This window comes from Gracilinanus agilis, chromosome 2 (genome assembly GCF_016433145.1).
Source record: "Gracilinanus agilis isolate LMUSP501 chromosome 2, AgileGrace, whole genome shotgun sequence".
Taxonomy (NCBI): domain Eukaryota; kingdom Metazoa; phylum Chordata; class Mammalia; order Didelphimorphia; family Didelphidae; genus Gracilinanus; species Gracilinanus agilis.
In genome coordinates this window covers 427,553,015-427,578,183 of record NC_058131.1, presented here as the reverse complement: position 1 = coordinate 427,578,183, position 25,169 = coordinate 427,553,015, and the positions used below count along the sequence as shown (strand labels likewise).

The 25,169-nt window shown below is 36.3% G+C and overlaps 1 protein-coding gene across 1 annotated transcript in view; it reads right to left on the bottom strand.

The window, feature by feature from the left end:
- MEIKIN (meiotic kinetochore factor) overlaps positions 1-25,169 on the bottom strand; it is a 177,685-nt gene that overhangs the window by 107,071 nt on the left and 45,445 nt on the right. Inside the window, exons 6-9 of the mRNA XM_044659920.1 lie at positions 20,680-20,817; positions 18,452-18,571; positions 14,233-14,291; positions 2,548-2,631 (exon numbers count right to left, since the gene is read on the bottom strand). Coding sequence (XP_044515855.1) covers positions 2,548-2,631; positions 14,233-14,291; positions 18,452-18,571; positions 20,680-20,817 — 401 coding nt within the window. The remainder of the gene's footprint in view (positions 1-2,547; positions 2,632-14,232; positions 14,292-18,451; positions 18,572-20,679; positions 20,818-25,169) is intronic.

Here is a 25,169-nt window from a genome sequence, read left to right as displayed (position 1 = left end):
GTGTTAAGGTTGACCTAGCAGGAAGGACTGGAGCATTCCAAGATGGAATGAAGGAGCGAAGTAGGGGCTTGTGCCCTGAGAGACTCCATTAGTGGTTGGCACAAACTGTTGTTAGCCCTGGGAGATCTCAGACCCTGCATCCTGATTTCCCTGGGATCCTGAGTAGTGGTGGTTTCTAACAAGAGGACAAGACCTACAGAGCAGCACCAAGGGGGTGGAGGAGTTTGGGATCTGGTAGACAGAATCTCAAACACACCCTCTCTTCTTGGATACCTTGGACCACCTTGGCTTTTGACATCCTGTAATCATCTGTGGATTACCGTGAGAAACCCTCAAAGCCACCCATGGGCCCTTTAGCTATGCTGGTCAAGCCTGGCTGGAACCAGGTTTGAAGCAGCCTCTCAGAGACTCCATTACTGCTCCTTTGGGCTCTGCCTGCTGTTATATTGAATCTCTGGGAGCTTGAAGTTCATTCAATGATTGACAGATAAGTCAGTTGGATAGAATGTTCCCAGAGAGGCATGCGAGAAGCAGGAGGGGCAGTTGAGAACCCTGAGAGAAGTTCTGGGTCTTTTACCTGTCCTGAGGCTAGAGATTGGTGGATCCTGGTCTTGGAGTGAGAGAGTTTCAAACACCACTCTGCAAACTCTTCCTATCCTTCATATACCGTTATCAATCTGTACTTGACCATCACCTCGGTGTCTACTGCCCCTAGAGATTAGGAGTTTCATCATCTAGTTATCTAGGCTTCCCAGGGCCCGGGAGGGATCCGGGAAGTGGGCAGGAGACGAAGAAGAGGGTGGAAAGGGTGGATATATCTCAACTGTTAAGGCTTAAGATCTACAGAAGAAGAAGTTGAAGATTTCCCAGCAGTTTACCTACTCTGGTTTAGTCCTGGCCAGGCTGAACCAGAGGGAAGCTACATTGATTCTTCATTTGCCAACAGTGAGAGTTTCATTAGTAACAATTAAAGTAGGGTCTCCTATACCTCAGTCCTTTACCCTTATCCTTCTTACTATATATATATAAATAAAAAGTTTAAAGTACCTTCCTAAATCAGTTTCAAAGCTTGTTTTGGGAAAGGAGTCAACGCAGTCAGAATATCAACGTTATCCGAGCTATAGGGCCCAATTAATATATCAATTAACCCCAGGTGGGTCCTGAAGGGATAAACCTCTTTGACCTGAAGGATCCTGCCTGGGCAACTGTTATAAAGGAGAAGTGCCATCTTATCCTCTCTGTACATCATTTCTACTACTTCAAATAGATACTAGTGGCCTCCTTTAATTATAACAGAATCTATATCAGTGATTCCCAAAGTGGGTGCTACTGCCCCCTGGTGAGTGCTGCATCAATCCAGGGGAGTGGTGATAGCCACAAGTGCATTTATATTTCCTATTAATTGCTATTAAAATTNATATATATATATATATAAAGTTTAAAGTACCTTCCTAAATCAGTTTCAAAGCTTGTTTTGGGAAGGGAGACAACGCAGTCAGAATATCAACGTTATCCCAGCTGAAGAATCCAATTAATATATCAATTAACCCCAGATGGGTCCTGAAGGGATAAACCTCTTTGACCTGAAGGATCCTGCCTGGGCAACTGTTATAAAGAGAAGTGCTATCTTATCCTCACTGTACATCATTTCTACTACCTCAAATAGATACAAGTGACCTCCTTTAATATAACACTGCTTAGATCACTAAGATTAGAGTAGAGAAGTCCTCCCCTTGCTCTGTGGTTTTGCCATTTAAGTTTTAGAGTAGAATCCCCTATCCCACCTTTTTGTTGAACATAATTAAACCTGTTAAAACCTTTTACCATGCCTGCTGGTTTCTAAGTCTCTGGCCTAGTGGTGAGCTGGTGACAGTTGGTAACATTCTTGTCAGTTACCAGCAGCTTAGCTGTGACCTCTGGTCTTCCCACCTGGTCCAGTTTCTTCTACAACCCAGTGTGTGTGCCCACAATCATTTAGATTATATTTTAACATCCCTGTTAACCTCCATATATCCATCTTTTTCACACTTGTAAGTTGATTCTCTCATTAGAATGTGACTTCCATGATAGCAAGGCCTATGTTTTTGCCTTTATATGCTAAGCATATAGCATAGTACCTGGCAAATAAGTATTTAATAATGTTAACCGAATGACTTATTTTTTGAAGATGTACAATGAATAATTTGAGAATTTTACCTTGTTTTCCATAAAACTCAAATTTGATTTAATTACACCAGAAGGCATTATATCTAAAAATTAAATTTTACTTTATCTAATTATATTTACTTGCCACCGAAAGCTAGATAAAAACATACCAATCAAAAAAGTTAACATAGGAACCCTTGAATCTTCTTTATTCAGTTACTATAGTTTATCAGTTGAGCATAATATGACTGCTATTCTTGGGCAGGAAACTTATTTAAATAAGTCAATTTGAAAATGCTTCAGGTGTAATATGTTTGTGAAATACAGAGAAATTTAAAAATTATTATGGCATGGATCCAATAATCCATGGGGTTACCACCATTTGGCCCATCTTAAACTTACCTCAAACCTGCCTGTTTCTGATGATGGAGAACTAGTCAGCAATCCTCTATCTTTCTTACCAATGGGGACAGAGAATTTTGTTTGCTGCGAGTAAAAAAAAATATATGAAAAAATATGCATGTATGTATACATATATACACACACATATATGATATAAAGCACTTCATCTTGGATCTCCTGATTCTGGTGTTCCCTAGGGCCTGTACTTACCTTGAAGTAAGATTTTTAGAAGCCTCTAGATTTAGAAATTAAGGAAAATGAATGAAATTGGAATATTCTTAACTATAATGAGTAGGATTTTTGCCATTTAAGACAAAAGATTTATGGGAATCACACCTCATATTATTGAAAGCTTGGATTTCAGGCTGTTTAGAAAGTTGAGAGGATGATCTCAGTCTGAATCCTTCTGACTCAGTAAGGCACCTTGATTCTGATGGTCCCTAAATAAAACAGTTATGGCCTGAGTTAGTGACAGCTTTGGTCTGTACATAAAATCAGACAGTGTTGACCTACTCATTCTGTGCCCTTGAAGGAACTGTAAGGACAGTTAAAGATCTTTTTCCCTGCCTTTTTTTTGTAACAATTTCCTACAATCAGCACAGGCTGTAACTTGTAAGATGGAAAGTTTTCATTTTCCAAAAAAGTAAGTTGACTAGTTGAGAAAAGTTAGAAATGATTAAGTTATAGCTCTAGATATCTAGGTAAGATTTTTTTGATGATCTGTAATTAAGATTCCATATAAATAAGTAGAAATAGTTTTGAGAAGAAGTGAAATCTGAACTTTAGACTAAGGATTAGGATCTCAGGAATTTCTGTATCTCCTACAAATCTGAGATAAAAGGATTTCATAAAATGTTTGCCTTTTAAAAGAATTTTTGTCAGTAGAAGGACCACCTTCCCCCCACAAGAAATTCTGCAACTAACCTCGAACAGGAGCAGAGAGTCCATATGAAGAGTATCCAATTACATTTAATCAATGTTATTAGTTATTTTTTGTTATGGAAACATGTATGTTGTGCCCACAGACCCTAGGTCCAGCAGGGTCCCCTTAAAATGATGATTTTGAAAAAGCACAAAGTCGCAACATAACTAAAAGGAGGTAGATTTTGAAAAAAATTTCATGCTTCAGCTGTGAGATGAAGAGACCCCTGAACATATGAATAATGCAACTTTGTAAAGTCAAAATGGGGGATTTGTGTGGAGTAAAAATTAGTAATTAGTAGTGCATTATTCACAACTATGGTTAGCATTAGGATTAGTAGTAGTAATGATAATTTCTGATCAATTATCCCTGTAATTCTCCTATACAGATTAGCTCAGCTAGGTCCTTCCGAGGAGAAAGAAAAGAAGCCTATCTCTACATAACAAAGAGTAGAGACATCTTCTCCCTGAAGTGAATAGACTCTTCCCCCATCCAAGCCCCTTCTGATTATTAGTACTCCATTAAATGTGGTCAGACAAACACCTTTACTTTCCTTAATTACTAATTCTCAATTGATTTGCAATCAGCATTTCAAGAGTTAAGAGAATGAAGTCCCAAGGAAAATTACAGTATAAAGAGTCCAGTGAGGAGGGTCATGGAGGCTAGGAGATATAGTCATGAGAATTAGTCCCCCGATCTAAAGACTGTGGCTCTGGCCTTGTATATTCCTGTATTATGACCAAAACTGAGAAAATGTTAATTTGAGAAATACTCCCATGATTCAAAGAGAGCTGGGAAACTTTAGGATGGTAAGGCCAAGATAAAAAGAACATAACATATTCAGACATTATGTCACACATGAGTGTTGGTTAACTTAAAGAACCATTGCATTAATTTCCTATAAATTCTGAATTCATTTGTACACCTATGGACACTGTTGCTGAGAGACCACTCCAGACAATGCTCCCTGATCTTTCCTCTTTTCTTAAATAAAGCTGCATTTTCCCTGCTAGCATCTATCTAAGTTTCCTGTCATTAGAGTGATTTTTGCATCCCTGCCAATTCCAGTCCACACAGAAATAAATGTTAAAAACTTTTTAGTGTGATTAAAAATAGGAAAACTGATCAATGGAACGTCTAGGTACACAAGATCAAGAAGGAATTTCAATGTAGTGGTAGTAAAGCGATTGATAAATCCCCAAACTACTGGAAAAACTATCTGGCAGATTTAGACCAACATAAACTCTACATGAATACATGACTTAGATGTTAAAGGTTACATTATAAATAAATTAAAGAAAATACCTTTAAAATTAGGGAGATTGGAAAAAATATTGATCAAATTAAGCTTAAAAAGAATAACAGAATATAAAATGGTTTAATTAAATAAAATGGAAATATTTTTGCATACACAAAGCCAACGCAGCTAAAATGAGAAGGAGAATGTAACTAGGGGAAAATTTTACAAATAAGAATATAAAGGCAAATAGTGTAGATAACTAGTTAAGTAATTTAACTGAGAAGGAGAGTAAAGGTATAAGATGTTAGCTGGCAGAGATGGTTAGATGAGGTGAGTGTTGTTTTTTTTTAATAGGAAGACATAATATGTTTGTGGGCTATAAAATCTGCAGACTAGAGGGAGTGATCGATCGGCTTACAGTAATTTGCTCCTGAGGACAGGTTGGGATGAAAGGATCATGCAAAGGGGTATGTCTTAAAAAGAAGAAGGGCTAACATTTCTTCTGAGAGAAGAAAGAAGAAGTTAGTGAGGGAAGATGTTTGGATGATGTGATTTAAGAAGGAGGGAACCTGTGGTGGATGGTCTCATTTTTCCTATGAAGTATGAAGCAAGGTCCTCAGCTTGGAGGATACAAATCTCTAGATCGTGACATCATGAAGTGATACAGCATCATGTGCATGTTTATAAGGCTCACTGGAAAGATACAAAATACCATTTGAACTACTAAAATCTTAGAAACATTTTAAAACTCTGCTTTTGAGAATGTCCTATTTCATTATTTTTTTAAACCCTTACCTTCTGTCTTAGAATTACTACTATGTATTGGTTCCAAGGCAGAAGAGTGGTAAGGGCTAGAAAATGGGGGTTAAGTGACTTGCCCAGGGTCACACAGTTGGTTAAGTGTCTGAGGCTAGACTTGAACCCAGGACCTCCTTTCTCTAGGCCTGGCTCTTAATCCACTGAGCTTCCAAGTTGCCCCCATTTAATTTTTTTAACATTAATTTTAAAAAATTTTGAGTTCCAAATTCTTTCCCTCTCTCCCTCCCTTGCCCATGCTTGAGAAGGCAAGCAATTTGCTCTAGGCTATACATGTGTAGTCATATAAAACATATTTCTAAATTAGTAATGTTGGGAAAGAAACCTCTCTCTCATGTGCACATACACACCCCTCAAATTAAATACTATTAGTTTTTCTTTGTAAGTGGATAGCATTAAAAAAAATCCTTCCATCTTAGAATTGAATCAATACTGTATATTGGTTTCAAGGCAAAAGAGTGGTAAGGACTAGGCAATGGGGATTAAGTGACTTGTGCAGGTTCACACAGCTACGAAGTGTCTGAGACCAAGCTTGAACATAGGACCTTCCATCTCCAGGCCAACTTATCTCTTAAACCCAACTGCCCCCAATGAATAGTATTTTTCATTCTAAGTTCTTTATAATTATCATGGATCATTGCTCTTCTGGGAATAGTTAAGTAATTGAGAGCTGATCATTGTACAATGTTGTTGTTACTGTGTATAACTTTTTTTCTTTCTGCTCACTTCCTTTGCAACAGTTCATGTAAGTTTTTCCAAGCTTTTTCAAAAACATCCTGTTCATTATTTCTCTGAGCATGATACTCTTCCATCACAACCATAGGCCACAAAGATTTCATTCTTAAAAGTGAAGTACCAAACCTGAACTTATAGGAAACAAAAATTGCATTCCTTACTTTTACAAGGTAATCAATCCTCCAATCAACTTTGTTACACAAATGATATATTCTTGATTTCACATTTCTTCAATGTGAACACTGAAAAAAATCACAATTCATCTAATATTTCATAGGTATAATCCTGCTTAGCCAAAAGTACTCTGATCATAAAGTGTGGATTAAATGAAAGAACAAAATTGTTAGTATCAGTCACTTGTATCTAAGAAGAAGAAAGAAGGTTCAGTAAAGTGGAAATGGATCCTTTCAATTACAAATCACTAGCTGATCATAATGTACCTATTTCAGACCTAAATATCAAAAAGATAAACAAGAAAGAAGAACCTGAAATTTCTCAGGGGTGCATGGCACATTTACAAAACTCCATTGTGCATTATAGCATATAAACTTCATGAACAAATGCAGGAAGGGGGAAATAATAAACACAGTTTTTACTGACCACAATGAAAAGACAATTATAATCAATAGTGAACTTAAAATACAGGAGTCAAACCTAAATAGAGACTAACTTAATCCTAAAAAAACTGAAGAGTTATAGGGAAAAATCAAAGACAAATAGATAATATAATCAAAGAAAATGACAAAAATGAGATAAAATAATTTTTTTCCCCAATACACATTGAATTCTTAGGTGGAAAGTTTATATCTACAAGCCCATGAATAAACAAAATTAAAGAGCACAAATCAATAACTAAATACAAAAACAGAAATTCTAAAAAATTAAAGCAAAAACAATTTGCATTCCTAAGACCAATTTCAATATGACTTGACAAAGATGCAAACTAGACACTTTCCTTGAGCCTTAGAATATCTCAAATCTCTTCAAAATATGAATTATGTACAGGAAATGAAGCAATTTTAATTTTTAACTGTCTCCATAGTCTAATGAATAGAGAATCTTAGAAAGGTAAAGACACAATTGTTGGAAGCCATTGAGACTCCTCTCTTTGATTCATTTTATGATCCACACCTTTTCTTATTGAAAAGCATTATAGTCTTATTGGAAAAGTTCTTAGCAAACCAGTAGTTAAGAGCTTAACAGTTTCTCTTTAAGTCAGAAATGCAGAAAATTAAGCTGAAACTGATTCTAGACAGTCAAGGCCAAAAACTGGACAAAGAGACAAGATTTTATCCTGCAGGTGCTTTCCTCCCAAGAAAAATATCCCAGAATTAGCTTTCTAATAAGGTGGCTGGAATTCAGCCTTGGACCTTGTTCTATTCCAGGCTATCTCTACCTTGAAGTCATTGAAGCTCCTTTGTATTTTAACATGACATAATTTGCAATTTCTGCACAATTGTGAAGCTTCTTGGTGTTCTTTCTGTGAACTGAGACTTGAAATCTATATAAATAAACTCCATGCTGCTGGTCGAACAGAGCCGCAGCCATGAGTTAATAGACAGATCACCTTGTCTTGCTTCCTCCTTTCTCACCTAAGCCATCTGAGTTTATCAGATACCAGGAGCTGTTGGACAGCTTTCAACACACAATGAACTAATAGCAGAGGAAGCTAATCCAAAATTCCTGGTTCAGTTACTCAGCATCCTCTTACACACCACCATGAGCTTCCATGAGCTTGCAACAGAATACCTGTATTTTCTCTGGAAGAAAAAGGCATTTGTTAAAACTGACAAGTAATCCAAGGACGGTACTGAAAGAGGAGGGAAAAAAGGGAGGAAATCTGGATCAAGTGCTAGAAGGGGGTCCCATTGAAGAAAGCTCCAATAGGGGGAGAAATATGTTTTATAATGGGAGGTAGAGACCTTATAATGGGTATGATCTTTGGACATTTGGTTCTTGAAGAGACAGATCCCTCATCTTGCCTCAGGTTAATGGGAATCAGAGTTCCCGGGATCAAGTGAAAACCAGAAAAGAGGGAGTATAAGGATAAAAAAAGAGACTTTGGGGAAGAATTATCATAGGGTATTGAAGAGAGTAGTGATGAACTGCTACACAGGGATACAGAAAAATTCCTAATATGGGGCAATATTTCTACCCTTTCTATAACCTACAGGAATTTGTATTTTTAAAAATGATGCACAACAGAAAAGGAGACAGAAGCAAGATCTGTTAGACATAACAAAGAAACCGTTTAAGGAAGGGAACTCAAATTAGGGACCTTAGGAACTTTAATTCCATGAGGAATACATAGATTAGAGAAGATTTAAATAAGTACTAGGGACACAAATCAAAAGAATAAAAATCTACAATAGATAAAGTAAATTAAAAAAATTTTAAAAAGTAAAAATAAATAAAATAATGAGGACAATGGGGGAAAGATTTTATTTTAAGAAAAAGAAAATAGGATGAAAAGATCAACAAACAAAACAAGTTGGAAGGAAAGAGAGAAAGGAAATTTTACTTGACTATTTTACGGAGAGTAAAGTGGTGAAGAATTATATAAATAGATAAAAAGAAAAAAGTAATTAAGAAATTAAACAAAACACTCAAGCCAGAGAAAAGAGTAACAAATAGGAGTAGTGAAGGGCTTGAGGGTAAAAGGAAGAGAGCCAGTAGGAATAAGCCTGAATAATAGTAGACTAAGTCTAAAATAACTGAATAGACAAAGTATTGTTTTCAAAGAGGAAGAGAGAAAAATCCTAATCTGGAATAGACAAATGGAGGAAAACAAAACTAACTTTCATAAATTTAAATGCAAATGAATTAGACGATCTAATAAAGTGAAAAGGATCATAGATTAGATAATAAAACAAAACTTTATATTTCTCATAAGAAATAAACTTAAAAAATAAAGACATTTACAGAATAAAAATGAGTAGCTCAAACAAAATTTACTGTGCTAGCAGGTGAATTCCAAAAAGCGGCAGTTCCAATCATGATAATCTATATCATAAAAAAGAGATTAGAAAGGAAGTAGAAGGAATAATAGATAATGAACCAATATGAATATTAAATTTTTATACTCCAAATGCCTTGGGGTCTAAAATAATCAAGAAAAAACAAATACAAAAAGACATACAGTAATAATGGCAAGAAATATTAATATCCCTCTCTCAACTATAGACAAATCTAATAGAAAGATAAATAAAAGTGAAAATGCAGAATTGAATAAATTACAGGAGAAACTACAAACAAGAATTTATGTTACCTTCTGAATGAGATGGCTAAAGAATATGTTTTTCTCAGCACCATGTGGCACTTTTACCAAAACGGTTCAGGTAATTAAGGCATAGTGATACTGCAAATAAATGTAAAAAGGTACAAATAATAAACACATCCTTTATGGAGCAATGAAAATAGTAATCAATTCAGGAAACACACACAAAAAAGATACAGACCCAAATGGAAACATAATCAAGAAATCCCAAATGAACATTTGGTCAAAGAAATTATATAAACGATATTAATGTAAAAGGGATCGACAATGATGAAACAACATACCAAAATTTATGGGATACAGATAAAGCAATCAGTAGGGAATACATATCCCTAAAAACACATGAAAAAAATAGAAAAGGAAAAGAACTGAACATGCATTTTTTTGAAAATTAGAAAGACAACCAAAAAAGGAACTTAAAAATACAATGAAAAAGATATTTAAAAAGTATAGGAGAAACAAAGTGGAAAAAAACTATTGAAAGGCTAAATAAAACTAACATCTTTTTAAAAATAGACTAATTACATTTATAAACCTTCAGTTAACCTAATTAAAAAGAAGGCAAGCCCAATACTATACAAATCATTTGATATGATAAGCAAAGAAGGAGTCCTACCAAATTCCTTTTATGACACAAATATGGTACTGATTCCAAAGCCAGGGAGATCAAAAACAGAGAAAGAAAACTACAGACCAATCTCCCTAATGAACATAGATGCAAAAATCTTAAATAGAATACAAGCAAAGAGACTTCAGCAAGTAATTAAGAAGACCATCCACCATGATCAGGTGGGATTTATACCAGGAATGCAAGGATGGTTCAACATTAGGAAAACCATCCACATAACTGACCATATCAACAAATTAACAAACAAAAATCACATGATTTATCTCAATAGATGCTGAAAAAGCCTTTGACAAAATACAGCATCCATTCCTATTGAAAACACTGAAAAGTATAGGAATAGAAGGACCTTTCCTAAAAATAATAAACAGTATATACCTAAAACCATCAACAAACATCATATGCAATGGGGATAAATTAGAAGCCTTCCCAATAAGATCAGGAGTGATCTGGCCAATTAGACCTTACCATCTGCCCTACTGACTCACCTTTAAGATCTGTAGGCATTGCCACTTGACATACCAATATGCCATAAGGACTCCTGGGCCTTGCCATCTACCCTGCAGCTGAATCCTCCTCTATTTGCCTCCCCTGCTCCCATAAGAATGTGATTCCTATCTCTGTTTTCTCTTTGTATCTCTAACACTTAGCACACTGTAAGCACTTACTAAGCATTTTTAATTCATTCACTTGTTCATTCATTTGTTTCCATTTCTCTACTCACTGAGCCACCATCCAACTTCAGGCCTTATGGGCATGGGATTGAGGGCTTCCCCTAGACACCAAAATGCAGAGGTATTCCAGGATAAAGAATATGTAAGGGCATGGGGACTGAAGGCCCTAATATTACAGCTTTAATGCCTCTAAATCATATCCTGGAGCTGCAGTGCTTTGCTTGGGGCCACAGCAGGGCCTGCCCAGAACCCAAGCTAGGATTAGACATAGGGAGCATAGAAATCAAGCAAGGCAGAACAGAAAAGCAGGCTGATCAGAAACTGAAAGAGGTTACTCAAGGAAAAGAGGAGCACCCAGCCCTCTTTCTGAGCCATCTGTTTAAGGCCCTGAAGGAATTTACCAGCTTCAACCCTGACAGTGAGGAAGGAACCAATGTCTTACATCTTCATTTCATCAGTCAGTTAGCCCCAGACATAAGGCGAAAATTGCAGAAGATAGATCTTAATCTCCAAACTTCTACCTTCCAAATAACCAAAGCTGCAACTAAGATTTTTTTACACTAGGGACATGGTGAAAGTTGAGCAGGGTCAGAAGGCTCCTGCCTGGGACATACTGCCTCTAGCCACCCTTACCTCTCAATCCCAAGGGAGGAAGTTGAATAGCTCACAGAACATGGGACCTTGCTACCTTGTTATGCCTGTGGGACAGATAGGCACTGGTCTTGGAAATGTTGTTTGAAGGAACGGCAGCCCCTCACTGGGCCGTATGGGCATTGGAAATGAAGTTGTCCAACTAGGATAGAGCCCCAGCAATTCAGGACTCAATTCCCTGCATTCCAATCTACTGAGGACCCAGAGTAATAGGTGTCCTGGGAACAGTCTGTCCTACCCTGGGTTATTCTGGAGGTAGAGGTAAGGCTGTAATTTTCTTATAGACGTGAGGAAGACTTTCTCTGTTCTTATCTCCCATCACAGTCCCATCCTGACAGTAGGTAACTAGAGTAGATGGGAGACCTCTTAGATGCAGGGAAAATTTCACCATTAATGTGTGCCCATAAAGACAAATTATTCCAACATATCTTTTAATTATTCCATCTCCTCCCCATATGCCTTATTGGAAAGGGACCTAAGGAAGAAGTAGGTTCCCAGTTCTTCTTCCCCACTGTGTGTGGCCACTCCCTTGAACAGACTTTTTGCAATCCCATTAGAAATCTAGGAGAAAACACTACACTTCTAAAATCAAGTATAGAGCATGTTTTTGTCATTGCAATTTTAAATTATTTAAAATTCTAAACATATCAGGCACTAAGGCTTTTCACAATCTAGGAAAAGTGCTCCCAAGTTACCAGCATTAGGAAAAAAAAAAAAAAAGGTTCCAAATCTGCAAATCTGAGATGGAATTTCTAATAGGAGTTCAGAATGCTGTGAAGTGCCTTAGGAAACATGGCTAAGCACTCTATAGTTTGTTACTAAATTGTATACTTTAAGGATAAGAATGACTTCATTATTTGAATGTAAACATCTGCACGTATCATGGATTTGTATGATGGGCTAAATTAATGTCTGGTGTGAAGGTAATAAACAGTTTGCTAAGATATAATGTTTTGATGGTACTATCTTTTTAAAATCAGGATTCTTTTGGGTAATTGATTAGCAAAGTGCTACTTAGTGGAATTATGGTGGTAAAAAGAAAAATCTAAGAAGGTGAGAGAAATGTTAGGTTCAAATATGAAAAAAATAGGTTATTAAGGGTCTTTAATCAAAATCCATTGGGAAGTTCAAGTATGTAGGAATATAAAGCAAAAGGGAAGTTGTATTTTGCTTTAAGCAGAGGGTTTATAAGAAAAAGGAGTGCAACCAAGAGTATTTTCCTCATTTCCCAGTACTGCAGACAGCTGGCATATGAAGCTATCATAAATATAAAAAAGACAGATTTGAAATGTTAAAACTGCTTGAAAACTTATTGACCTTTATCTGGCTCAAGGGGAAAGAGAAGGTATATTACAGTTTTAATTTAACTATCTAGGCATTGGATCTTATTTGCTATAAGGTATATAAATCTCCTTTCCTCCTATAAGAAGGAGAATGTTTGGGAAGAAGGAGGCCCTGAACGCTCTCAGAAAAGTAAATGAAAGGTAATAGTTTGAGATAAAATATTTTCAGTTAACATCTGTTGTAGAATAATGAGAGTCTGTGTGTGTGTGTGGGAACAGCATAGAATTGGTATTTACTGTATAGGAAAGTTAAAGAGAAAAACATTTTATCTGTAAACTTGTAAGGCTTAAAGAAATCTTTAGAGTGGACAAGTAATCAGTCCTGTAAAACAAAAGACTTGTTTTGGTTAGAGAATTTCAAGCTAGAGGAACTGGATTACTAAGAAGCTGAACTTCTCTGAACTATAATGGGTAGGGTTGGTCATTTGAGGGAAAAGCTTTTTGGGATATCATCTAATGCTATTTTGAGTTTGGAATTTAGGTATAACTGTCTGATTTCTGGTTCACCATTCAAGAGAAGAACTAAGAGGCACTCAGAGGAATGTGATTTGTTATAGGTGAATGCCCTTATGGAAGGTTGAAAGGGCAATTTTGGCCTAAAGCTGAAATGGGGCCCTTCTGACCTGGTAAGGTCACTGGATTCTGATGATTCCTGAGTGGAATTTTGCTTAAGTGATTGCTTGAGGCCCATACCTCAAGTCAGACTGTGTTAAGTCACTCTGTGCCCTTTTAAGAGATAGACCTAAAGGGACTAGCAAGGACTGCTATAGTCTTTTCTCTTTTTTTTTTTCCTTTTATGACAAATTCACCTAGAGTATTATTACAACATTGTGATTGGTTTAACTACTTCTAATCTTTCTCCTCTTAAAATCATTCTTCAGATAGAAGCCAAGTTAATTTTTCTAGAGTTTTTCTAGAGTTAGCCCAGCTCAATACATCCTAAAAGCTCCCTTTTGCCTCTTTTTTTTCTTTTTAAAGTTCTTCAGAGTCTGGCTCCAGTCTACCATTTCAGGATAATCTCACTTTACTACTGTTTATATATTCCATATACCAGACAAACTGGGGCCTACTTTCTGTTCCTTATATACATTTCATCTCCTATTCCTGCGCCTTTGTAGAGGTAAGCTCCTGTGCCTAAAATGCATTCTCTTTTCACCTCTATCTCACAGAATCTCTAGCTTCTTGTAAGTGTATGTATTCATATTATAGAGTATAAGAAATTGAAAGAGAATAATGAAAAATTGAACAATTTTGTTGTTCATTTATAGAAAAGTTGTGGATCACCAATTTAAAGAACTGAAAAATAATTTCCTAAATAAATCCTGTTTTAGTACTGCAGTAGTTTTCTGTTTCAGTAGTTGTTTGTTTTTTCTCAGTCTTCCATGTTTCTAAAAGAACTTACCTTGGTTTTGAAATCTGGAGTTTTTTCTGTTTCAGGCAAAATTTTACAAATGCTATTATCTAAGAATTAAAAAAATGCTCAGTATTAGTTTGGTTATTGTCAGATCAACAAAGATTACTCAGCTAGTATAGTGCATATAATAGAAAGCAAGTCACATTCCAATTGGGGAGGGTGAGAATATGCAAATAACTATGCACCCAGAGGATATATAGCACAAATTAAATGGGGGCAAACATTTAGTCTCTTTATTAATAGCTTCTTTGGGTGAAATAACCTCTTACATAGTGAAGACAGATCAAATAATAATGTGGTTGGATATATATAGTCATTACTTTTATTCTGATAACAGTCTTGGTGTAGAAGTTAGATTTACCAAATCAATGTTAAGACATGGTTTTAACCAGGATAGTGTCTGGCCTGAGAGACTCTACAGAGCTCAATAATAAACTCAGAATGATAACTTGTGGATTGATCCCTTCTAGAATCAATTCATAAATCTCAGTCTTCTCAATGTAGCTGTCACCAAAATATATCACTTATATGACTTCCCATCTTGTCCAAGAGAACCTTTCCATCTAACAGAGAAGCAAAGTTATTCAAAGCAAATTGACCCAATAACTGTGTCTGATGATGTATATCTTATTTTATGCCACCAAAATCTACATCTCTCATGAGAAGTTCTTCTAACTTGTTCAAGACATATGTTACAAAGTAATGAGTTTACACACAAGAGATTCAGTGGGTGAGTTATTTAGAACGCACCAGTGTGCAGAAAACATGTGCTAGCATGCTCTTCATGGTGGCAAAAAAATTGGAAAATAAGGGGATGTCCTTCAATTGGGGAATGGCTGAACAAATGGTGGTATCTGTTTGATGGAATACTATTGTGTTCAAAGGAATAATGAACTGGAGGAATTCCATGTGAACTGGAAAGACCTCCAGGAACTGATGCAGAGTGAAAGGAGCAGAGCCAGAAGAACAATGTACACAGAGACCAATACACTGTGGTAAAATAGAATGTAATGGACTTCTGTACTAGCAGCAATGCAATGACCCAGGACAATTCTGAGGAACTTATGAGAAAGAACACTATCCACATTCAGAGGAAGAACTGTGGGAGTAGAAACACAGAAGAAAAACAACTGCTTGAATACATGGGTTGATGGGGATATGATCAGGGATGTAGACTCTAAATGATCACCTTAGTGCAATTATCAATTATATGGAAATAGGTCTTGATCAATGTACATGTAAAACCCAATAGAACTGTGAGTCAGCTATGGGAGGGGGGGGATCGGGGGGAGAGAAAGAACATGAGTCATGTGACATGGGAAAATATTCTAAATTAATTATTTAAATAAAATATTTCAATTAAAAAAATAAAGAAAACATGGGCTAGGAGTTCTAACACAGTTTGAGAGAGTATTCTCATTGTCCTTTCTTCTCAGGAAGAAGATGAAAAAAGATTCCTTGGGGAAGGCAACCAGTGGTAATAATGCTCTATACACAATTATGCTAAGATCTTTTATTGCTTTCTTTAAATGGTGGGGATAGTAACAACGCTTGGCATATGTATAGCATTTTGAGGTTTGCAAAGAACTTTACAAATATTTCATTTAATCATTCTAACAACCCTCTAAAGTAGGTTCTATTGTGACTTGCCCAGTTACACCCAGCTAGTAAATATCTGAGGCAGGATTTGAACTCAGGTCTTCCTGACTCCAAATCTAGCACTCTATCCACTGTGTCACCTACTTTTTGACTTAATAAGGCAAACACCTGTTCAGTAAAGCAGGTGTCTCCACTACTCTCCTAAAACTGTTCTCAAGAAAGCTATGAAGTGACCTTTGATCCTCAAATCTAATGGAATTTCCTTAGTCTTCAATCTTCCAGACCATTATCTAGCTTTTGATACGCATTCCTCCTACTATTGTATACATTCTCTTCCAGACTGGTAGTATCAAATTCACTTCCCAGCCTCCTCTGTAACTGCTCTCTATGTATGTTATTTTCTAGTCACAGTGAGCTGCAACCTACCCTGACCTCTCCTGTCTCTGGAATTTTGTTCAAACTATTCCTTATGATGTTATTTCTCTTCCTTGGCAGGCTGAATTCTTATTCATCCTTTAAGACCAACTCAAAGGTCATCTTCTCCACTAAATAAATGCTTATTCCCCTCCACTTACTTCCAGTTTCCCCAGACTATCTCCTCCTATCCTAGTCCCTAGCAGGGCACCTTGTTGAAATATCCAATAGGCTGGCAGGCAGGGTGTTACAGCAGTCTGTAGCAACTGTCTTAGTCATGCTGGATGACAGCATAAGAACCAGATAGCTATGGAAACCCTGACTCTCACTTTCATCATCAAGGAGGTCTAGATCTAGGGATCAAGGAAACTAGGTCTAGAGAGTACTGCTTCTTATGATTTTGAGGCTCACAATGCTTTCACACTGGGGGCCTTGATGTCTCTTTGGTGTTTTTTTTTTTTTTTTTTTACTCTTCTAGCATTTTTTATTTCTTAACATAGTTTGCCTTTCTCTACCACTTCATTAAGCTATGTTTCAGGTACTGGCATGTCATTGATTTTGGAGAAGTCACAGGATGATTCCCCTTCCCAGAGTCACAAATTAAGATAGGTCCTAGTATCATGTTTCCTCTTTACCATTTCCTTGTGACAGTTCTTATCCCCTTCCTTTTAACATCTTGTGCTACAGAGCGCATCCCCTAATCACTTATTCTCCAAAGAAGTGATTCTCCAAACATGATATAGGATGAAAACTTGAGGAGATGGCAAGGACAAATAGATTTTTTTTAAGGACAAAGGAGACATGGGCATGTTTATAAGCAGCAGAGGAAAGGTCACTAAATAGGAAGAGATAGAAAAAGAAAGAGAGGTACAGGGAATGATAGATGGGACCAGAAGTTCCAAGAGGGCATAGGAAGAGATAGGACCCAGGAAAAAAATAGGGATGATAACCTTAGCAAGGAGAAAGAACTTTTTTACCAAAGACTGGAACAAAAAAGAATATGGGAGATGATGTAGAAGTATTTTATGGCACAGAGTAAGCAAAACATCAGATAGTATCATACATATTATATATAATCCCATTTTAAGGGTTGTGAAAATATAAAATATAAACCTACTAGAAATATTAAAGTAATAATACTCACATTTATCAAGTATAATATGTAGGCCCTCTCTCCCTAGTATCATATATATTCTGTATATCGCTCTATGTTAAGGGTTGTGGAATATATAAAAGAAATATAAGTTCCTTTAAAGCAAAGACCATTCCAGTTTTTCTTTTTGTATCCCTATTGAGCAGCACAGTGCCTGATATGTATGAAACATTTTTGTTAAACCCTTACCTTCCATCTTAGAATCAATACTGTATAAGTAAAGGTGAGGTAATAGGAGTTGTGACTTGTCCAGGGTCACACAGCTAGGAAGTGTCTGAGACCATATTTGAACCCAGGACCTCTCATCTCTGGGCCTGGATCTCAATCCACCCAGCTGCCCCTTGTATGAAGCATTTTAATAAATTTTCTTCTTTGTTTTGATTTTGGCTTGTTTAATAAATGCTTGTTGAATTGAGTACTTCCCATAGGAGGTGGATGACAAGATATAGTATAGAAAACTAATTTCATTTAGTTGAGTTTATACTACTCCAGACACACAAGAATTTCCTCATGTAAAATTTCTAGTCATTTTTAAAAGTCATAGCTTTTTATTTAGTCTATTTTTGATCTAGTTTTATTCAAGTGTTGAATAGAAAGTAAAAAAAAGCATTGTTTCAACAAAGATGAGGTACCATCAAATACTTATAGTACATTAAAAATAGCACAGTGACTATTTTGCCTTTATCATTTCATGAAGCTAAGTTTCAGCTGCTTGTACACCACCTGGTTTTGGAGAAGTTGCAAGATTACTCTCCTTCCCAATATCATAAATTAGGGAATGTTACAAAACTATCCCTCTCCTCATCTCAATGTCTCCTGATGCTCTCTACCAATCAGAAAAAGGTATCTTAATCCCTACAACCTATTTTTTACTCCCTCCAAATTAACTGTGTGGAAACCAATGGTCAATGTCCTTGGCTATCAAGAGCCTTTGACTCGATTTTTTTCTGCAACCACATGCATTGCTAAAAAAAAATTGCCATCTGGATATAACTACTTGGCATCTTTATTCCATCATAACACATTTTTTATATAAATTACCTAAAATTGCTGAAAGATTTGAAAATTGATGCATATTCTCTATTCCCACTGCTTGGCTGGTATCAAGAAGTGTAGAATTCTTGAATTTGAGATAGCCTTCAGTAGTGGAATCATTAAAATCTAAACAGGGGGGAAGAAAAAGAAAAAAAATGCAGAGAATTCTAAATTACTGATATAAATTTTAAATGGACTTGTTCTTTTCAGTTCATGTAATAGCAAACATTATTTCCAATAGTCACTCATTTCGCATTCAACAACAAAAAAAATGTAAATGAAAAAGAACCTAATTCTTTACCACATTCTTTGATATTCTTATTTCCCACTCTATCTTGCAACTAGCAAGATTCTATTCAAGACCAAGATATTTAAGTAATAGTGTCCCTTACAAATGTGACTGATAAGGATGTGTGTAAATATAGAATGGGGCATCAGGAGGTTGCAGGCCACACAAACCTCAATGGTTAATATGCTTTGTTCATACTAAAAAAAACCCTCCAAATCTATCTTGTTTTCAAGTTATTTTAGCTTCTTCGGGTTTACAGTTAAGGATACAATTTAAGTAAAGGAGAACCATTAGCCAAATACTGAAATCTTTGAGAAAGAATGGGGAATGACATGGGGGAAAGGCACCAGGATCTACACAGGGTGGCAGATTTGGACAGAGTAAACCTCAAAGGAGACATTCACTCTAGATTCTGGAAGTGGCAAGGGAGAGCAAAGAGTTTTCTGATTTCTCTTCCAGGATAAGTGTGCCAGGAGATTATAGAATCATATATTCAAAGCTGAAATAGTAAGAGAAGATGATAGCCCTGGCTTGTAAAATGAAGATAATTGTGTTACAAATCTGATCTTGGCATCATGTGCAGGAGACCTTTCTTCCTAAAATTATAACTCCTCCAAATCCACCATTTCTGATTAGGATCTAGCATATTTTCAGTCATCCATACCTAAAATTCAGTATGCCATCCTTGACATACCCCTATATTCCAAATATTTGCTGTGTTTTAATGAATATACTTTCACAATATGTCTTACCTCCATATTTCTCTCACCATTCATACAATCATTCTCCTAGTAAAGGCCTTCATTAACTCTGATCTTTATTAATGTATTACTAACTGGTGATGCTGCCTTCAGTCTCTATCTTTCCCAATCTATCCTCCAAAATAATCTTAAGGCTGTTATAGGCTTATCCTAAATCTATCTCTAGTCTGTAAATTACCTATAACAAGGCATAGGTCTGACTACATCACTACCTTGTCTAAATGCTTTCAATAGCTCCCTGCTCCCTGCTGACTTGAGTATAAAATACTAACTCCTCAGCCTGGCATTTACCACCCTCCAGAATCTGAGTGTAAGTCAGGTATGATGCCATGCTTATTTCATATCATTTCCTCTCATGTAATATGAAGTTGGCATTTCCTGTCCAATATTGGTATCTTTGCATGAAGCTTCTCATGTTTAACATGGACTCCATCATTTCTAACTCTTCGAAACCTTATCTTCCTTCAAGGCTAAGTTCTGATGTTATCTTCTTGGTGACATCTTCTCAGAGATTCCAGTTATAAATGCCCTCTCCCTTTACAAATTACCTTATATTTACTTTTCGGTAAAAAATTATATTCACTATATATAATAACAAATTATATTCGGAAAAAATTATATTTTTTTTCTGGATACAATGGTCTAACATAGCAGGTACTTAAAATATGTTTGTTGAACTAAAAAGATGGAGATAAGAAGGAAGAGGTATGATACTGAAGTGGTGTACTATTTCTACCTGACATTCTGGAAAAGCAGTAACTCTTTAAATGTTAAGTACCCTTAAGTAATGTGTGAATTTTTTTTTTATTAAAACCTTTACCTTCTGTCTTAGAATCAATACTACTCATTGGTTACAAGGCAGAAGAGTAGTCAATACAAAGTATTGACTACAAGATGGAAAATAAAGGTTTAAAAAAATAATAATCTTTTCTCTTTAGTGGTGTTTCCTATAGCAAAATTTCAAATGGGAGAACAGAAACTTCTTTACCACCAAGACCTCCAACTCTCTCTTGCCTTTTTCAGGTCTAGGTAGGCCTGGTCCATATATGGCCATCACACTATAGGGATGATGTGCCCAAATGTAGAAGGGAAAAGAAAAGTAAACACTCTTAACTCCCATAAAAGAAAGAGAGAACTATACCAACTATACCAAGGGAGATTGGGGGGGAGGGGGAAGTTCTCACCTAAAAACTCTCCTCCCCTAAATACTTCAGGTGATGGAAAACTACTTAAACTATCTTCAAAGCTTGTGCTTTCTATACAAAAATCTGTATCAGAAGATCTCAGAAGAGGAAGAGAACTGTCACTTGATGAAGTTATACCTGTAAAGCAAATAAAATGCATCATGTCAAAGAAACACACACAGGCTTAAAAAAAAAACCCAAGAATATGTTATATCTAATCATATTTCTAAAGATAGATATGCACAAAATGTGGGCCAAGTGTGATGGTATACCATGGGAGAACATTCCCATTAATTCTTCTATTAGATTTCAAGGCAAGGACCAAATGAATGCTCCTTGAGGGTGTACGACCCAGACCAGTCTATGCATGTTCATGTTTATAAGGGAGAAAGAGGAATATCCTCCATATGTAACATCGGATAAAAAGCAACATCAATTTTTATTAAACAAAATAATTCTGTTAATTATGTTGTGATGAATCAGTTTAAAATCCTGTTTTGTTTATTTTTTATTTTGTTTTTTTTAGAAAGCTTTCTTCTGGACCTTGGCTTTTTAGGGTCTCCTATTCTAATTCTGTGAGTAAATACCTTATCAATTATACAGAAACGAAGTTATAAAGGGAGTAAGGATGTGACACAAATAATCCCTGGTGAACATAGCTAAGAAAAAAAACATACAGGAAAGACAAAACTAAAAATAGGATAAGAATTCAGTTGGGGTAAGAGGTAATATGCTTTCTTTGACCCTACTAGACATTTGAAAAATGGCTTAGTGGAAGACAATCTAATGCAAGAGTCTATCATTGAAGAGACTCAGTAGGCAAGCTGATCAGGACTGAGAGGACTCCAAAACTCTGTCACTTGAAATTTGTCTCAGGTGGAAGGTGGCTTAGAATAACAACATCTCTCAACTGACAAAGCCTCAGAGTGGTAGAACTGAGAAGCCAGATTATAAGGGGTCTGAGAAAGAGAGAGGATGGAAAGGCAGCGAATGTAGATAATTCTGAATCCCCAGAAGTTTAGCAGAAGAAATATAATTGAGGGGATGACAGGGTCAAGTTAAGGACTTTTAACCTTTTCCGTGCCAATTGAACTACAAAAAAATTATTTTATAGAGCTAGGAAAAAAATTATCTGAAAGAAAAAAAGGTCAAGAATATCAAAGGTGATCAAGGGAAAAAAATGTGAAGGAGCATGGTTTAGCTGTACCAGATCTCAAACTGTATTACAAAGTAGTCATCAAAACAATTTAGTACTGGTGAAGAAATAGTGATGGATCAGTATAATAGAAGAGATATACAATATACAGTAGAAAATAATCTACTTTGATAAATCCAGATCCAAGATTCAGAATAAGAATTTTGTCACTATTTGACAAAAACTACTTAGAAAACTGGAAACATTTTGGCAGAAACTAGGTATTGAATAATATCTGTAATGCAGGATTACTGCAAGAATCTTTTGCACTTGCAAAATCACCAGAAGTAATCCTGGCAGTTAAGGAAATGGAATGTTGACCCAGCCTGGCCCTGGTCTCATGGCCAAAAAACCATTGGAGCTGGGACTATAAATATTCCTGGAGAACCAACTGTGGGGCTGATTTCCTTGACCTGACCCCCTGCATCTCCCCCTTGGGCCCTGGGAGGAGGGAATTTGGTGGGAGGAGAACATGGGAAATTAGTTTACTTAGGCAGGCAGGGACACCCCTAAACCAAACCATTACCCTCATTTGTTAATCTGCTAGACCACCCTACATCAGGGCAGTGAAATTTATCCCTGGCTGAGGGGCTGGTTCCTTCAACCTCACCCTACCTTCTGTGACCCTCTCCCAGCATTGGCCTTCACCCTTAGCAACAGTTTCCCAGATCTTAACCCTCTTCCCTCAGCTTACCCTTGCAGTTAATAAACCCCTTGGCCTTTATTTAAAGAGCTTCTGTTGATTCATTTATACCATCAACTAGGGCCAAGGCTGAAGAGGGAAAGATAGCTTTCCCTTGTTTCCTGAGGGGCTAAACCAGACATCCATCTTGCTCAGGAAGTGAACCAAGCTCACTTCCTGTTGGCTTTCAGTTTCCATGAGGAGGGGAGGGGCATCTCACTCCTTACCTCAAGGAGCTTAGAGGCAACTGGGACACTGACTTGAAACATTTCAGCTCAGGCTTACACAACCCTGGCTGACCCAAATCAATCTATACTGAAGTTATAGTCTCCCTGCCTAGAAGACTCAGCGGGTTTTTATTATAACCACCCTGCCCTTTATTATAAGCCTCTATTAGCTACATTTATTTATTTATTAATTACACATCGCATACTATATACCAAGAAAAGGTTAAAATGGATATGTGATTTAGACATAAAGGGTGATACTAAAAGCAAATTAAGGGAGCACGAAATAGTTTACCTGTCAGATCTATGGGCAAGGGAAGAATTCATGACCAAACGAGATAAAGAGCATTAACAAATATAAAATGGATAATTTTGATTACATCAAATTTTTTTGCACTTTTGCACAAGCAAAACCAATGCAGCCAAAATTAGAAGGAAAACAGAAAACTGAGGAAAAAATTTATGGCAAGTTTCTCTGATAAAGGGGTCTCATTTCTCAGAGAACTGAGTCAAATTCATATGAATCATTCCCCAATTGATAGTCAAAGAATATGAACAGCAAGTTTTTAGATGAAGAAATCAAAGTTATTTATAATGTGGAAAAAATGTTCTAAATCATTATTAATTAGAGAAATGCAAATTAAAACAACTCTTAAGGTACCACTTCATACCTATCAGATTGGTTATATGACAGAAAAGGAAAATGACAAATGTTGGAGAGAATGTGGGAAAATTTATCCAAGCATTCTAGAGAACAATTTGGAACCACTTCCAAAAAGTTATAAAAGTCTGCATACCCTTTAGAAATATTACTACTGGGTCTGTATCCCAAAGAACTTTGGAAAAAAAAAACTGGAAAAGGACCTATATATGCAAAATATTTATTTATTTTTATTTTATTTTTCTTTTAAACCCTTAACTTCTGTGCATTGGCTCCTTGGTGGAAGAATGGTAAGTGTGGGCAATGGGAGTCAAGTGACTTGCCAGGGTCACACAGCTGGGAAGTGTCTGAGGCCAGATTTGAACCCAGGACCTCCCGTCTCTAGGCCTGACTCTCAATCCACTGAGCTACCCAGCTGCCCGCTGTGCAAAATATTTATAGTAGCTCTTTAAAAGTTGAAGAAATACAGGCCTAGAGACAGGAGGTCCTAGGTTCAAGCCCAGCCTCAGCCACTTCCCAGCTGTGTGACCCTGGGCAAGTCACTTGACCCCCATTGCCTACCCTTACCAATCTTCCACCTATGAGACAATACACTGAAGTACAAGGGTTTAAAAAAAAAAAGTTGAAGAGATGCCCATCAATTGGGGAAGAGTTGAACAAGTTGTGTCATATGACAGGAATACTACTGTCCTATCAGAAATGATGAGAAGGATGCTTTCAGAAAAACTTGGAAATACACAAACAGATGCAAAGTGAAGTGAACAAAACCAGGAGAATACTGTATATGGTAATAGCAAAGTTATAATATGATGAAATGTGAATGACTTAACTATACTCAGCAATGCAATGATCTAAAGCCAGTTCTGAAGGGCTAATGATAAAAAATTCTAACTACCCCTCAGAAAAAAGGACACTGTCTGTGGAGCTGTATGACTTCTTGCAGTACCCAGAAACAATAGGATAAACGTGAAGACAGAATCTAATGGAAGTAACCTAGGATTGAAAATTAGCAAGAGGTGAATGCCTATAAGAAAAGAGGACAGCACATAAGTTAAAATGATTATAGGATCAAGACTGTGTTGGAAGGAAACTGGGATCATAACAAAAGTGCTTGGAAAAACCAAGAGGGGTGGACTGACAAGAAGTCACAGAAAAAGCAAAGAATAGATTTAAATTGAGACAGAGTGAGAATTAGGATATGCAATTATGATCTGAGAGGTAATTTCTGAGTTCAGGATCATAGAGAAGCCAAAATTATATGTGTGATTATGAGAACTAAGATTTAATCACTGCTACTAGTGACTAAAATATAGACTAAAGGAGTTGAGTTGGTAGTACAGCAAAGCCATAGAGTATGAAAAGGACAACAATGTTTAAATTAATATCCCTTTCTCTAAAGACAGGGTTTGGGCTGGAGCCAGTTATAGTGCTTCTTGAAAAAGGAAAGAAAATATTTTGAAGCCAGCAGATAACAACAGAAAGTTACATATTCATTAAGGAAAATGACCCACTCTCTATTATGAGATCTAATTTTCAAGTCTATTATGAAATTTGTAAAACTGTACTACTTGTCATAGAATATTAAAATTATGTCATTATTACCAATTACATTTTACTAATAAGAATGGAAATTCAAGCAAGATAAGTTATTTCAGAGTGAGATGGGAGTATTATTCTTTCCTCTGAGCTTCTGACTAGTAATTCTAGAAATTAAATTATTTTGGA